At 33.4% G+C, this 15,628-nt stretch overlaps 2 protein-coding genes across 2 annotated transcripts in view; one reads left to right on the forward strand and one right to left on the reverse strand.

Annotated features, from left to right (window-relative positions):
- The window catches only part of LOC140446873 (uncharacterized), a 45,006-nt gene extending 41,753 nt beyond the window's left edge, over nt 1–3,253 (reverse strand). The window contains exon 1 of the mRNA XM_072539449.1: nt 2,971–3,253. Within this exon, the coding sequence (XP_072395550.1) occupies nt 2,971–3,108 (138 nt within the window). The 5' untranslated portion in view covers nt 3,109–3,253. The remainder of the gene's footprint in view (nt 1–2,970) is intronic.
- Nucleotides 3,254–13,943: 10,690 nt separating this feature from the next.
- On the forward strand, nt 13,944–14,348 carry LOC140446556 (uncharacterized). The gene has a single exon (XM_072539119.1). It carries the CDS (start codon nt 13,944–13,946, stop codon nt 14,346–14,348), a length of 405 nt encoding a protein of 134 aa, XP_072395220.1.
- Nucleotides 14,349–15,628: the final 1,280 nt, after the last annotated feature.

Raw genomic sequence — 15,628 nt, forward strand, 5'->3', positions numbered from 1 at the left:
TGTCTTTTATTTCTCCACTTTGACCGAAAAACCCACCACTCTTCGAGTGTTCCTTAGTTTATATTGGATTGACGGTCAGACTCCTTTTCTCGATATATATACATATATATATATATATATATATATATATATATATATATATATATATATATTTATATATATAAATATATATATACATATATATATATATATTTATATATATATATATATGTATATATATATACATATATATATATATATATATATATATATATATATATATATATATATATATAGGTATATATATATTATAGTTTTGAGTTCCTTGAACCGTACTATATTTAATATAAAATTTTCAAAAAATTATATTACATGTTGAACTAGATTTTATTTTCCATAGAAATCAACGTTTCGGCAGGAAACCCTTGCCTTTGTCAAGATTCAAAACGTAAAACGGGACACTGAAATTAATTAAGTCACTTCAATAATGTCAAATTCAAAGTATTTCTTGGTATAGCCAGTTTTTTGATAAAATTTTATATTTGACTTATTATACGGGGTTAATTAAAACGTGGTTTTATTATCCTAACTTTGAAACATTCTATGGAATAATTTCGTTTGCGAATTTTCGCAGAAGAAATAGAAATGAAATAAAAATTGAAATGTGTTTCTCAATATGTTTATTTATTGTACTACAGATATGCTGGAAACTTTAATTACACATTTTGAGTACGTTGCATTTTTTTATTTATGGGAAACGAAATATAATACGAAGTAAGTAATGACATCATAAGAGACTAGCCGATAATAAAAGTTTATCGTCTGGCTTTTAAAAACAAAGACTGTTTTTAGTTTGAGTTTAGTAATCATTGAGACACTATTTGCATCGGTACACATACAAAAATACCTTCCCTTCGAGATTTAATTACGCTTTCCAAAAATAAATATTATTAACAGTTTTTTTACGTTTTATTCAATATTATTATTATTATTTTTATTTTGTTTCCGAGGTAAATAAGTTTATCACACCCGCATCCACACAAACACGAAACAGAACCATGTCTCCTAAGCATTGTGTTTTTTTTTTTCATCTCAAAATATGCCTTGGTTCATTTTTTAGAGCCAGATAAATTTGCCACCCACAATTTAGGACTTTTTAAATTATGATCATTTTGGAGTTATTTTGTAATACGACGAGGTGGCTTTGGTGACTATTATCATTATGCACTACACACTCATCGCTCTACCATCCAAAATACGAACTGGAACTGGATATAATACTGTTTTATACGAACTGGAACGAACAAGCGTGAACAAGTGGGAAGTGACAGGATGCGCAAAACTACCGCTTAAGATGATCATTTTATACGAGTCAACACTTTGCGGGATCATCATTTAACAGCGGTGCAAATAAGAAATCAGCTTCAAGAGATTCGAAGCAATAATGAAAGTATATTTACAGTTCGTCGAAGATTACATGAATTTGGTTTGCAAAGTTGCAGACCAGCAACTGGGCCCAAATTACTTCTACGGCACGGAGTGGCTAGACTACAATTTTCCAGGGAACATTTGAAATTGGAATTTAGGACAATGGAGTAATGTTTTTTTTTACGGATAAGTCGAGATACTGTCGTCCTCATCAGATGGGAGAGAACGAGTATGGCGTCGAACTGAAGAGAGATTTGCGGAGAGCGTTTTCAGTCCCCGCGTTAGCCATGGAGGGGGTTCGGTGATGGTATGGATAGGAATATCCCGAGAGGCGCACACTGAATTGGTATTAAGGGTTCGTTAACTGCACACCGGTATATTGAGGAAATTTTAGCGAATCACGTAGTACCCTTTTCTCAATATATCGGCGATGATTTTCTATTAATGCAAGATAATGCGCGACCCAACTCTGCAATGTGTGTCACGCAATATTTAGAGGAAGTTGGTATTAATAAAATGAACTGCCCAGCGTGTTCGCCATATCTGAACCCAATAGAACACTTTTGGGACATGCTTGGTAGAAATATTAGAGGACGAGAAGTCACACCAGCCTCAATTAACGAACTTCGCTTGGCTCTAGAAGAGGAATGGCAAAACATCCAGCAAGATAATATTCGCAACCTCATAGATAGCATTAGCCGACGTATACAGGCAGTTATAGAGGCTAGGGGAGACAATACAAAGTATTAAGTTATTTTTTAGAAGTTTTTCTTTGTTATTTGCGTACTAAGGTTAAGTTACATTTAAGTTGTTTTTTTTACGTTTTGTTATTGTTATCATTGTTCATTACAACCAAGATCATGTCGTTGCTGGTAATCATTATTTAAATACACTGCTTCTGGGATATCGATATGACATTCCTTTGATATCACTCACCAAAGCCCCTATCGTCGTACTACAAATTAATACAAAAGATAATGGTAATAATAGGAAAAGTCGTAAATTGTGAATGGCAAAGTCATTTTGCTCCTAAAAATGAACCAATCCATATTTTTACATGAAACAAAAAACATAATACTGAGAAAACATGGTTGCAACCGAAAAATAAGGTTTTACGAAAATCCGAAATTACGAAAAGTTAGGATAAAAAACCACGTTCTAATTAATCCCGTATAATCAGTCAAATACAATATTTTATTAAAAAACTCACTATACTAAATTAAAATTTATAAATTTTTACAGTGTGCTAAAAAATCATTAAAATATTACTACAAATTAAAAAACTGAAATACTTTGAATTTGACCAAAATTTTGAGACAATAATTAACAGAAAGTTGATATGTGTTAATACATTGAACATATATTTTCCCCTGTAGCTTAATTTGACCCACAAGTCCTAATAACGAACTTGTATTCCGAACGTACAATTCACACAAGCATACTATCACTGGACAATTCCCATGGGTAGGTTCGCTCCTGTAATACAAATCCATCCGACTCTATAGTTATCCTATTCTTTGATTTACATATAAACTGAAGACTAATAAAATTGGTTAAACTTACCGAAACGCTAGCTCCTTCGGGGAAAGTCAAATATCTTTTTCTGCGCGATAAAAGTTTGTTTTGCAAACTTTCTAAGTTTGCGAAATCCAAAAGTGGAAATAGTAAACAAAAAGTAACCAGATAACGATATTTCTTCATCTTGGTAGCATGATTTTCTAAAACTGAATACTTTATGAATTTAAATTGGAACGGAAAACTGTTTTCGGATGGAATTAGAATAACTGCGCTAAATGCCGAATAACGGAACTCTGTAATAGATTCCGAGATAGTTTGTCGAGATTTAATTGGATATGCAAATGTATTAAAAGAATATTTGATGTTTTCTATTGAAGTTAATCTTTTATTATTCGCAACAAGAGAATTTTACATGGTAGAAACACTTTCATTATCACAGCTGCATAAATGTTATCAAAATAAAAAATTATAATGCAACATAGAAATACTATTTTTTAGTCATTCTTACTATTTTAAAAATTGTTACCAAGGAAATGAATTTGATCTTAGCTGTTACTCGTCGAAATATTTGAGTCTGTAAGAATATACGCCTGCGCAACATCCAGCAACAGTAAAAACATTTTGCATATTAAGTTTAATGCATTCTCTAGCATTATATATTTTACATTCATTATTTTCTGTTGGTAACAATCCGCTTGTTTGGTTCAGGATCATATTTAACAGTTACGGGTTCATGTAGTTAAGTTTATAGGATTGTTTTGTGATGTATAGAAGAAGTCAACTAAAAAGGTTACCAACTGAGGAGTCAGGGGGAAAACAATCCACCAAAACAATTTTCATGGAAATCGAAATTTAATGTTTCAAATTAAAACAAATTGTTTAACTCAACCGTATAAATCGGTAAATCTTTTCAGTGGTACGTTGACATGTTTACAGAGGAAAAATGAAGAAAAGACAAAAAATATTTTATTTGCGAAGCATCATTTAAAAAAATTGTGGCGGCATGGACCATGAACGTTCTTCCCTAGTACCTTCAAGTTTCTGCGTCACAAAATGTTTCTTCCTCCGAACTTCCCTCCTGTTCAGTACCTTGTAAATCAGTGTAGAACTTTCTTCTTCTTTATGTGCCATCTTCTACCGAAGGTTGGCGACCATCAAACGCTAGGTTTCTCTGTTTTGTGCCGCATGTATTATGTTCGCAGCTTCTGGTATTTGAAACCATTCTCTCAAGTTTCTCAGCCAGGATTTCTTCTTTCTGCCCAAACCTCTTCTACCTTCAATCTTGCCTTCCACGATAAGCTGTAGCAGACTGTACTTATCATTACGAAACACATGGCCCAGGTATGACGCTTTCCTCCTTTTAACAGTTGTTAACAATTCCACCTCTTTAACCATTCATCTTAATACCTCTGTGTTGGTCACTCTGTCTGTCCAGGGTATTCTCAGTATGCGTCGATACAGCCACATTTCTAGAGCCGCTAACTGTAAGTAACTGTAGAACTTTACGTTAACGTTTTCCAAATATTTGGTCAAGTGGAGAAGATCTTGTAACTTAGCAACTTTGACCGAAGATTGTGGCTAGTAACTTCCGGAGTTGTGATATTATGAGCTTTCCTTAAATTTTTTATCGGGTTTCGTTTAACTTTGCATTCAAACAGCGAGCTTGCAACTAACCCAGAATAAGTATTCTTGTGAAAGATAAATTGGGGCTATTTTTTCTGATTTCTAATACTCGAATAGGTCTCGTAGGCGTTGGGTATTTCTTGGGATACTTGTTGGAGAAATGCTCAGTCCAATTCAGAAATTTGATACCTTTCCCACAGTCCACCTTTCCCACAGTTCCGGTCGCACTCTAGATAGGAATGTCCTCTGATGGGAAAAATTACTTTTACAAACTCAAACCGTCCTTCTGTCTCAACTAAATAATAATGAAGGAACCGAAAAACTGTGTAATTTTTATTTTGCCCTCCACAAGAGTCGCAAAATATTATCAAAGTGATGAATCATGGAACGTACATCGTCAGCACCCTTTTTTGCCACCGATTCGTTATAAGTATAGAAAACAGAGGTCAGTACATGTTCATTAAAGCTTGTAAAATTAAGTTGCCGTTTATAGTAGATATCGTTTGAGGTCACATTAGGGGTTGGTAAATTTTTTTGGAAGTCTATGGTTATGGCTTCGGTATCGATTGCTTTTGACGACAATTTTTGATATTTTCTTTTCACAGATTAAAATTTTTTATTTCTCGCAAGATGAAGTTGTTTCCCGTTATTTTTTTCTTATAATTACTCCAAGGTTTGGGTATATTCATCACTGCTGGCATCTAATTTCTGCGAAAGGTCAGATATTTCCGCTTTTATAGTATCACAGTAGCTACAGGTGTCTTTCCTAGGAAAATCGAATGCAATATTAAACTTTGTTTCAAAAATTTCGCGAAACTTGTTATACGATAATTTATTACCATGAAGTACATAGTACGAGTATGTAACTTAGTTATGTTGAGTTCTTTAGTGAGATAAGTTTTCTTACTTTTTTTCATGGAGTAATGCAATTTTCTTTCTTTCAAGGCACCAATAAATTTTGTCACTTTGACGATAGTATCTTCAGAAATTTTGTGAGACCCATTTCCGTGTTTTCCTCTAGCGTCTAACGGTACCGTGTCAGTTAAGGCCAGTCATTCTCAAATTCTTTGCATTCGGAAAGCAGAAATTCTATGAATGGATAAGAATGCTTTGAAACATACTTGCACATCACGAAAGTCTCCATCAGGGCCACTGCTAAAACGATAGAAATAAGAAGCAAGATTAGGTTTCCCTGTACTCACTCGAATTCGTCGACGCATTACTGGAAGAACGGTTATCAGACCACCTAAATACCGATTCTGATCGTCGTAGTTAGCAAGTTCATTGAATTGAGTCAAAATGCATGGCCTTTCGGCTTCATTGACGTTCCCAAAACAACGAAAACGGTAGCACTTGCAATCTGGCCCTACCTCATATATGGTGGCTCTCAGAAGTTTTATAACGTCACGAACACGGCCTGTTTTTCTTCTTTTCTTTACAGCAGTCCCTATATTTACATCACTACAATCGCTACCACTACTTTCCATTTTGATCAGAATGTACTCACTACCTTACTATTGTACAAATAGAATCAAGTGGCAAACTAGAACACACCAACGAAGTTGCTAAACTAAGAAAGAGAATCACAGAAATGCTGCACCCGACCAGACCTGTTGAGACAGAGAGGAAGAGCCTTCGGAACCTGATGGTTATTTCTTCGCAGCGCGCGGACTATGATGGTTCTTCCCCAATACACCGTGTAATTTAACAATAATTGTAATAAAAGAACTGTAAATGCTTTTACCTTTTACTCCATACCATGTGAAAATAATATATATTCATCACCAGAAAACTTCGTCTTTTTGCATATTAAGTTTAATACCTTCTCTAGCATTATATATTTTACATTCATTATTTTGTATTGGTAAAAATCCACTTGTTTAGTTCAGAATCATATTTAACAGTTACGGGTTCATGTAGTTAAGTTTATAGGATTATAATTACTAGTTTAATGGAAATAAGCCACAATTAAAGGTTAAAATGCGTTTATTGACGTTTCAATTTCCACTTCGGAAATCGGTCTCACAATACAAACATTACTAAATTAAACAAATTTTGTTTTTTTATTACTTGGTGAAAAATTCTTCTAATAATTTAATTTTATCTGACTCATTTATATTGCCAATAATTCAGACATACATTATACATTTTAAAGTAGACGACTTTAAAATGATATTGCCAATATTGTTAAGTTGCGTTCCTGGGACGACTTTATTTGTAAGATAGTTCATTCGATTACATGAAATCAACTTTATCTTGAGAATATCCGTCAGAAAAAATCATAGCATGTAATTCGTCTTTAAAAAGACAAACACATGCCATGATGACAGTAAAAATCTCCTATTAGTGATTCCATAGTAAATTATGAGGGAAAAACCAGGAAAAAACCTCATAATACTATCCCGACATGGTAAGTATTTTGGTCGTGCATTTAGTTTACTTTCAATAAACACCAAATTCTTATTTTATATGTTTGTTATTTAAAAAAGTATAAATGATGTATCCTCTATATGTTACCGACTTACTAATACTGGTATTTTCCTTTTAATAACTTCCTCTTTTAATATGGGTAACATAATTAGAGCATAAGCATAATTAGAGCCGCTTCTTTGATTTGTCTCTTTTTACCATCCGTTTCTTTTAGGACTATATTTGAATCATTCCATTGAACCCTCTGTTCATTATACCATGCGTGTTTACATATTTGAGATCTATCAAATTCTCTATTTTTAATATAAGATTGATGTTCACTTATTCTAACATTTAATGGCCTTGATGTTTTACCTAAATAAAACTGATCGCATTCACAAGGTATTTTATAAATACAATTATTTGTTCTTTCTTGTTCATTGTTAGGTTTGGTTTTTAGACAAAATAGATCTCAATGTGTTTGTTGTTTTGAATGTTGTTAAAATGTTGAATTTATTTCCTATCCTTTTAAGTTTTTCTGATAATCCTTTTATGTATGGTATTGTTATTTTCCTCGTATTATTCCTTGTGTATGCTGTAGGATCTCGTTATAAGTTGCTCTGTTCTTTTCGGTCGATTGTTGAAAATTCCTTATTTATAATCGATAAAGGATAATAATTTTTTAATAAAACAGATGTTAACAAATGTTTTTCCTCCAAAGAACGAATTTTAGTTAGAACAAGTAACTTTGGCTCTATCATATAAAGATTTAATGATTCCCTTTTTAATAGTAATATTGTGATGTGATTTCGGAAGTGGAAATTGAAACGTCAATAAACGTACTTTAACCTTTAATTGTAACTTATTCCCATTTAACTATTAATTACTCTAACATGCCACAAGAAAATAGCTTCAGAACAATATTATAGGATTGTTTTGTACTGTGTAGAAGAACTTAACTAAAATAGGTTACTAACTGTAAAGTAATTAAGGGTGTATAGCTAGTCAACACCCACCGGCGACAGTCGATACAGAGATAAAGGTGAGGAGGAAAGGAAAGCAAGTAGGACACCAGAAAGTAAAGTTGTAGAAGTTAAAGAATAAGGATTTGGCAAGAGTCTGGAAGAGCTTGAGGAAAACGATACGGTAAATGATTGGTGGGAAGCCAAGAGTAAAGTTGTGGTACGAGAGGAAGTGGAAGTGCTTTTCTTCTGGTAAAATTGTTTTTGGAAAAATTGTTTTTGTATCTGTATGTTATACTTTTTCTTCTGCCTTTATACATTTTATTTATATGGTACATTCATAAAGTTTCTATTAGGACAGAAGTGATTCTTTATCTTTAGCAATTGTATTCGCCTCTGCTAAAGTAATAAAATGTCTTGCTTTTATTATTATCTTAAGCCTATCAACTCCTAACCCATTTGTAAACACGCTTACTGCAGTTTTTTCGTTTATTGTGGCTAATAATTATTCTGCTTATCTGTCTCCATCTGCTAGTGCAATTGTTAATTTTACCACAAGGTCCTCTAAACTTCTTCCTAATTTTTCTATTGATCTATTTGCTTGTTTCGTTGAGTGGATCTTTACTGATGATACAAAGATAAATTATGTCATCAAGAACTTATGCTTAATATCGTCTATTAGCTCGGTATTTGTAGCATAACTATTTTAAGTCGTAATTATGCTGCTTGCGTCAGTTTAACTTCCAAATGTATGTTGTTAGCTGGGTCTTTCTCTTATCATCCAAAAACTCTTTGTATATTTGTATTACATTTATATTCTCCTAAATTTCATCTAAGAATGCTTGGGCTGAATCTTCAGTGGTACCTTTGTGTGGGTTCAGTGCTATTTTAAGATTGAATTTCTCTTCTATACTATCGGTATTATGTTGCTTCTTCCTAGGTTGTTGTTTCTTTGCCATACTTAAATTAACTGGATTATAATACTCTACTTGTTGAGTACGCTTTTACCAGGAATTCCTTCTTCTTCTTTTGGAATCATAACCCTGGATGGATTTTTGTCTGTCTGGCTATGTCGTTCCATTCAGATCTCTCTTGGGTCCTTCTCTTCCATTGTCTTATATTCATGGTTTTCAGGTCGTCTTCCACATCATCCAACCATCTCGTTCTGGGCCTTCCTTTTTTCCGCCTTCCTACCGGCTTCCACTGTAACACTTTTTCGTTTTCGTGTCTTCTTGTCGCTGAACATGTCCCAGCCGTGACAGTCTATGACAAATCGTACAATGCCATACTCTTTATTCAGTTAATTAATCTCGTCGTTTCTCCTGATTCTCTATGTGCCGTCTTCCTCTTGCACCGGGCCATATACTTTTCTCAGTATCTTTTTCTCGAATGTCCTCAATTCTGCTACCTCTTTTTTCGTCATTACCCAGGTTTCAAAACCATAGGTTCTGTAGATAGTCATTTTGGTTCTTTTGTCTAATAATTTCGATGTCATCAATCTTTTATTAGCATAGTATGTACGATTTCCACTGGAAATACGTGCCTTAATTTCGCTACTTACGGAATTCTTCTGATTGATTTGAAAGATATATGAAGGCATCCAGACGTTCAATAATATGGTTATCTATTGCTATATTATTTTCATTCTCAGGTGTTCTTTTGATGGTCATGTACTTAGTTTTGTGTTTCGTTTATATTAAACCCTCTTTTTTGTGCTTCAGGATCAATGAAACTTTGAACGTTTCTATTAGTCGTGTCTTGCTTCCACTAGTAATGGTGACACCGTCTGCATATGTAGTAATTTGTACTGTTTTGGTGTTTATATGGCTGGTTACATTGGTTTTTCTGATGACTGCTTCAAGAACTCTGTTGAAGAGCATAATTAAAAGTGGGTCTCCTTGTCTCACCCCCATGTTGATGTCAAATAGGTGAGACAGTTCTCCATCTTCTTTACCTAGATTTCGGAGGTCTTCCAGCATTTTGTCTCTTTTCACACTATCAAAAGCTTGTTTAAAGTCTATGTATATACATATTATATAGTTCTATGTCGTATTCAGAAGCTTTCTCTTGTATTATTCTAAGTATGAATATGTTGTCTGTAGTGGCTCTATTTGATCTGAATCCATTTTGATAATCACCAATTATATTTTCGTAGTATTCTGACAATCTAGTGTAGATAATGCCATAAAGGATTTTGTACATTACATTTAACAATGAAATTGGTCTGTAATTCTGGTATTCCCTCTTATCTCCTTTTTTATATATTGGCTGTATAAGACCAACTGCCCATTCCTTTGGCATTTGCTCCTTGGTCTATACCAACTTTATCAGGTAATGGATTCTTCCCCAGAGTTCGGGTAATCCATATTTCAACAATTCTGTGTGTTTTCTTTTACTCTTTTATAAAATTTTCTGCTCTTGTGTCTGTTGTTATGTTCTAGGATTTCTTGTACTTGTTTTTTCAAAGCCTCTCTTTTTTTTTCTTCTGCATATTCTAGTAGCTTGTATTCTCTTTCCGTTATACATTTCTTAGCTATTTCTTGTGTTTCTTTGAAGTTGGTTAAGCCTAGCTTACCTTTTTTTCCCTACTGCAGTTCTGCATTTATCATCATACCAGTAAGCATTTCTTTGCCTTTTGGCTTTTCCAACAGTTTCCTCTGCAGATTCCGTTATTATTGTTTTTAATTGTCTCCATTCTTCCTCTGCAGTATCTTCCTCTCTGATTCCGTTGAGTGTTATTTGGAGAGTATTTTAATATTCTTGTGTCTTTGTTGGACTTTTAAATCCTTCAACATTCAATTTTTTAAATTTGGCTAACAGGAATTCCTACAAAGTCATTATCGGTTAAGCCATATGTTTGAAAATTTAGTTTGTTCCATTGTATGGTGAGTATTTAATAAATACAGTCTAGCGCATTTTGTACAGATTTTATTAAATACTGATTAATTCATATAAAAAATTATGAAATGCAAGTGTTTCTGCTAATACATTTAATTAACAACATTGTTTAAAATTTACTCATTTCACGATAACCTTGAACTACGTACGTCTCTGGCCAATAAGTATATAAAAAGCATTTTTAGCTAAAGAATATAAAATCTCCTGGTAAATTATGGGCAATATCATTATCTTTCATGGATAGAGTCGTCTGGAGTTTCCGAATCTCTATTTTCGCAACGGCCTGGTGTGGCGACGTGAATCCTGCGTCTATTTTTCAAACTCAAATACAATTTCCCAAATATTTCAATGACGAAAAAGCAACATTGAAGACGTCGTGAGAAATTTGTCTCCATTTTTCACCGGGGGTTCGCTATAGAAACACCGTGTAGTTTAAACAAGAAGTATAAATAACCGCATAAAAGGAATTTTAGGATCGGTTGTAGTATCGACTCGAAAATGATTGAAATTTAAAATTCATTTGTTTTATATCCTTTTAAATTATTTCTTGTTTTTCTTTCTCTTTTACATTTATTATACTAAGTATACGATAGTCTTTAACTTTATTTAACATATTTTTTTATAATATTTTTTTTAATCACATCCCAATTTATTACAATCTGCATTGTTTTATTTATTTATTTATTTAATACACGGGAAAAGCCCATTAACAGTTTAAATTACAATATACAATATCACAGATAGGATTCAAAACTTGAAATTACTTATAATATAAAATCGATATTAGAAAAATGAGCCTAAAAATCTTACATACTAAAAAAAAAAAGAACCAAAATATAACAAGAACAGAATTCAACAATTTCAATATACGTATCACAAAACAAGAGATCTCTTTAACTGAGTTACAGTTATATTGAAAATATCAAAATCGCGAACATTTAATCGCCCCACGTATCTATCCAACAGGTTGTGAATACCATAGCTTGTTCTGTGGGAAAAAATATTGAAAACATTGTGGTAACGTAGAGCTTGATGGGAAACATTAAAGTTAATCTGGCTTAACAGGTTTGGACAATCAATAAATCCATGTATGATCTTATATATAAATATAGCTCCTGACATATCATGACGGTTCTTGAGTGAGGGTAAAGATAATTGTTGTTCGATATGGGAATAATCATGATTTTCAATGGTAATGTGGACGTGGTAAGCACAATATCTCAAAAATTTATGCTGGACTCTTTCTATGGTATCAATATTGTTCTGAAAATAGGGGACCAAATAACTAAACAGTATTCCAAAATAGTTCTCACTAAGCAACAGCAATCATGTTGAATAAATGGAGAAATACTTGCAATTCCTAGTAACGAAACCAAGAAGTTTAGATGCCTTTATTGAAATAGAGTTTATTTGGTCAAAGAAAGTAAGCTTCTCATCGAAAATAACACTCAAATTCCGAATTGAAGGAACATAGTTCAGTGGCTGATTATTAATAGTATAGCTTGTTCCAATTCTATTGACTTTACGAGAAAAACTTATAACAATATTTTTTTACATTTAAGTGGAGTTTGTTCTGATTACACCAATTTTGTAGTCGGTCTAGGTCATCTTGTAGCAAGACTTGATCTTTTAAACTATCTATAACTTTCCACAATTTCAAGTGATCTACCAATATTAGACATTTGCTATTTAGGAAACAGGAAGTGATGTCGTTAACGAAGATATTAAAAAGAAGTGGAAAAGTGTGGCCTCCTTGATTAACTCCAGATGTAACTGTGATACTGTCAGACAGATAACAACCTATCTTGACTCTTTGACTTCTCCCAGATGTAGAGTTTTTAATCCATTTAACAAACCTAACATGAAAGCCTACATTAATAATTTGCCCAAAAGTATTTGGTGATCTACAAAATCAAATGCTTTGGAAAAATCTATCTGTATTGCATCTACCTGTTGACAGTCTTCCATATGAGATAATATATCAGATTGATAGCAAACCAAGTTTGTTGCAGTGGATTTTTTGTTTATGAAAACCATGTTGTGATTAAGATATTAAGCCTTTACATAACCAAGAAAGTTGCTTTGCTATAAGACAGTCGAGGATTGCAGATTGTATACAAATGGCACGATAATTTTCAATATTGGCCCTTTTTAAATATGGGAACAACATAACTTTCTTTCCATTTAGAAGGAAACACAGAGGTTTCCAGAGATCTATTAAACAATGTAACAAATGGTATTACAAGGGTACTGACACACTTTTTTAATAAAAAGTTTTTTTTTACAAAGTAAGCATTAAGTAATATTTACATAGAACATTATCTCCTGACATAAAAACAAGCCTTATGGTAGCCAAAACAAAGGTTGTACCAGTTAAACGTTTAACAACACTGCCGAGGTTAGAATTGTGTGCAGCATTGCTACTTAGCAGACTTATGAAAAGAACAATTTAAGCACTAAATCGCAATGATGCGGAAATATGCGCATATAGGACAGATAGACCTATAATGGAATGGACCAATCTGGCTAAAACAAACAAATATTAGGTTTCCAATACCAGAGAGATTGGATACCGACAAAGAGAAAAAGAAAATAGAAATAATAGCAAATACAACCTAAAAGGTCAGTCACATTTGCCAAATATTTTCAAATCTGAATAGAATGCAACGAGTACTATCTTATTGCAAGAGAGGTAAAACCGGAACAACTTACCCCACAAAAATTGGAGGATACTTTGCAAAGAGTAATAAAGAATACTCAAGAATTATACTACGCAAAAGAGATAAAAACGCTAAAGAGTGGAAAACCACTTAACGGGAGGAGTAAACTATTAAACTTACTACCCTATGTGGATAACCATGGCATATTACACGTTACAGGGAAACTTTAGAACTCCGAATTAACACATGATGAAAACCATTCCTTAATTATATCCCACAAAAGCAAATTAAGTAAACTAATTATATAACATTGCCAGAAACAAAAACGTTGCATGGAGGCCTACAACAAACTCTACACTACATAAAGAAAAGATTGTGGATCACGCACGGGAAAAGAGCAGTGCGAGAAGAAATAAACACTTGTTTCAAATGTAAAAGATACAAGGCTGAAAGGTCTCAATAATTAATGGACAGTTTACTGAGAGCGAGAGTAAACCAAGCTCATCCATTTGAAAATGCTGGTGTAAATTACGCCGGGCCAATCAAAACAAGAGCAAACAAAGGAAGAGGGTACAAGAGCTATAAACAATATATAGCAGTATTTGCATGCCTAGTCACAAAAGCTGTACACCTCGAAGTAGTAAGCGATATGACAGCAGATACATTTGTGGCAGCATTTAAAAGGTTTAATTCAAGAAGAGGATATTACAGCCACATATACAGTGATAATGAAACAAGCTTTGTAGGAGCAGCAAACCTGTTATTCCAGGACAATGAGAAGGTAAAGGTATCGTTAACAGATACCTTAACAACATTATTAACGCATTGGCACTATATACCAGCGTATGATACACATTTCCTAGGTTTATGAAAAAGTGCTGTGAAAATTATGAAATATCATTTGAAAAGAGTAATTGGGGATAGTGCATTAACATATGAAGAGCTAGGCACAGTGCTAGCTCAAATAGAGACATGCATGGACTTCCTAACTGGGAGAGAACTAATATCACAAAATAGGGAGGAAGAGTTGAGCACATATACGAATATGTCACAAAGGTGGAGGCAGTTAGAAAAAGTAAAAAGAGATTTTTGAAACAGTTGGAGACATGACTCGTTGTCAAATCTACAATAGCGATATAAGTAACAAAAACCCGTCACACACCTAGAAAAAAAGAAGTGGTAATAATAAAGGAGGACGAGGAAAAGGCCGGGGAAAAGGCCACTAGCGAAGATAATCGAAACACATCCCGGAGCCAAAGGTTTGACAAGAGTCGTAAGAGTTCAAAAGGCGAACGGAACAGTAACTACTCATCCTATACAGGATCCTCAAGCTGACGGGGACAAATGAGCGGAATTCAATTAAACCAACGTAATATTTTTTCACCCATTTTTTACTAATCTATTACCACCCCATTAATTTGTCACCACCAAACCACCCTTAATGGGAGCGATTCTGAACCGATTCCAATCCAAATAAGATTGGTTTAGGGGTGTAAGATTATCAGGGTGGTTAAAGTTTAGTAAACATTTAAAAAACACTTTTTTATTTCAGTTATAAGTAGAGGAGAGTGAATTTGAGAAAACAATACTCTTTACCTTCAATTTTAAAACAAAAATATTGACTCTCCATAAGGGGCAGTTAAAGGGTAAAAGATTACTAAGATGCTAATAAATTCATAAAAACCTAACAGAACACTGTGGTATACCATAAATATTTTTTGGAATTCTACTAATTTTAACCTTAAGCGAGCAAAATCGCTCCTCTTAAGGGTGCTTTGGTGGTGAAAAATTATTAAGGTGGTAATAAATTAGTAAAAAATGGGTAAAAAAATATGCCATCGGTAAAAATTTTTTTTTTCTGAGTTCTGCTAGCTTGAACCTTAAGCCAGCAAAATCGCTCCCATTAAGGGTGGTTTGGTGGTAAACAATTATTAGGGTGGTAATAAATTAGTGAAAAATGGGTGAAAAAATATTACGTCGGTTAAATTGGATTCCGCTCATTTGTAACCGCTAGCTGCTAGCTTAAGGGTCCTGTCCTATACACAAGTATACCAATAGTACGAGAGCCCACATCATTAAAGACAAATAGAGCATGTAGTATGTGGAGAAAACTTATGTTTTGCATCCTATTTTTAGTATTTTTGAAACCGT

The sequence above is a fragment of the Diabrotica undecimpunctata genome, chromosome 7 (assembly GCF_040954645.1).
Source record: "Diabrotica undecimpunctata isolate CICGRU chromosome 7, icDiaUnde3, whole genome shotgun sequence".
NCBI lineage: Eukaryota > Metazoa > Arthropoda > Insecta > Coleoptera > Chrysomelidae > Diabrotica > Diabrotica undecimpunctata.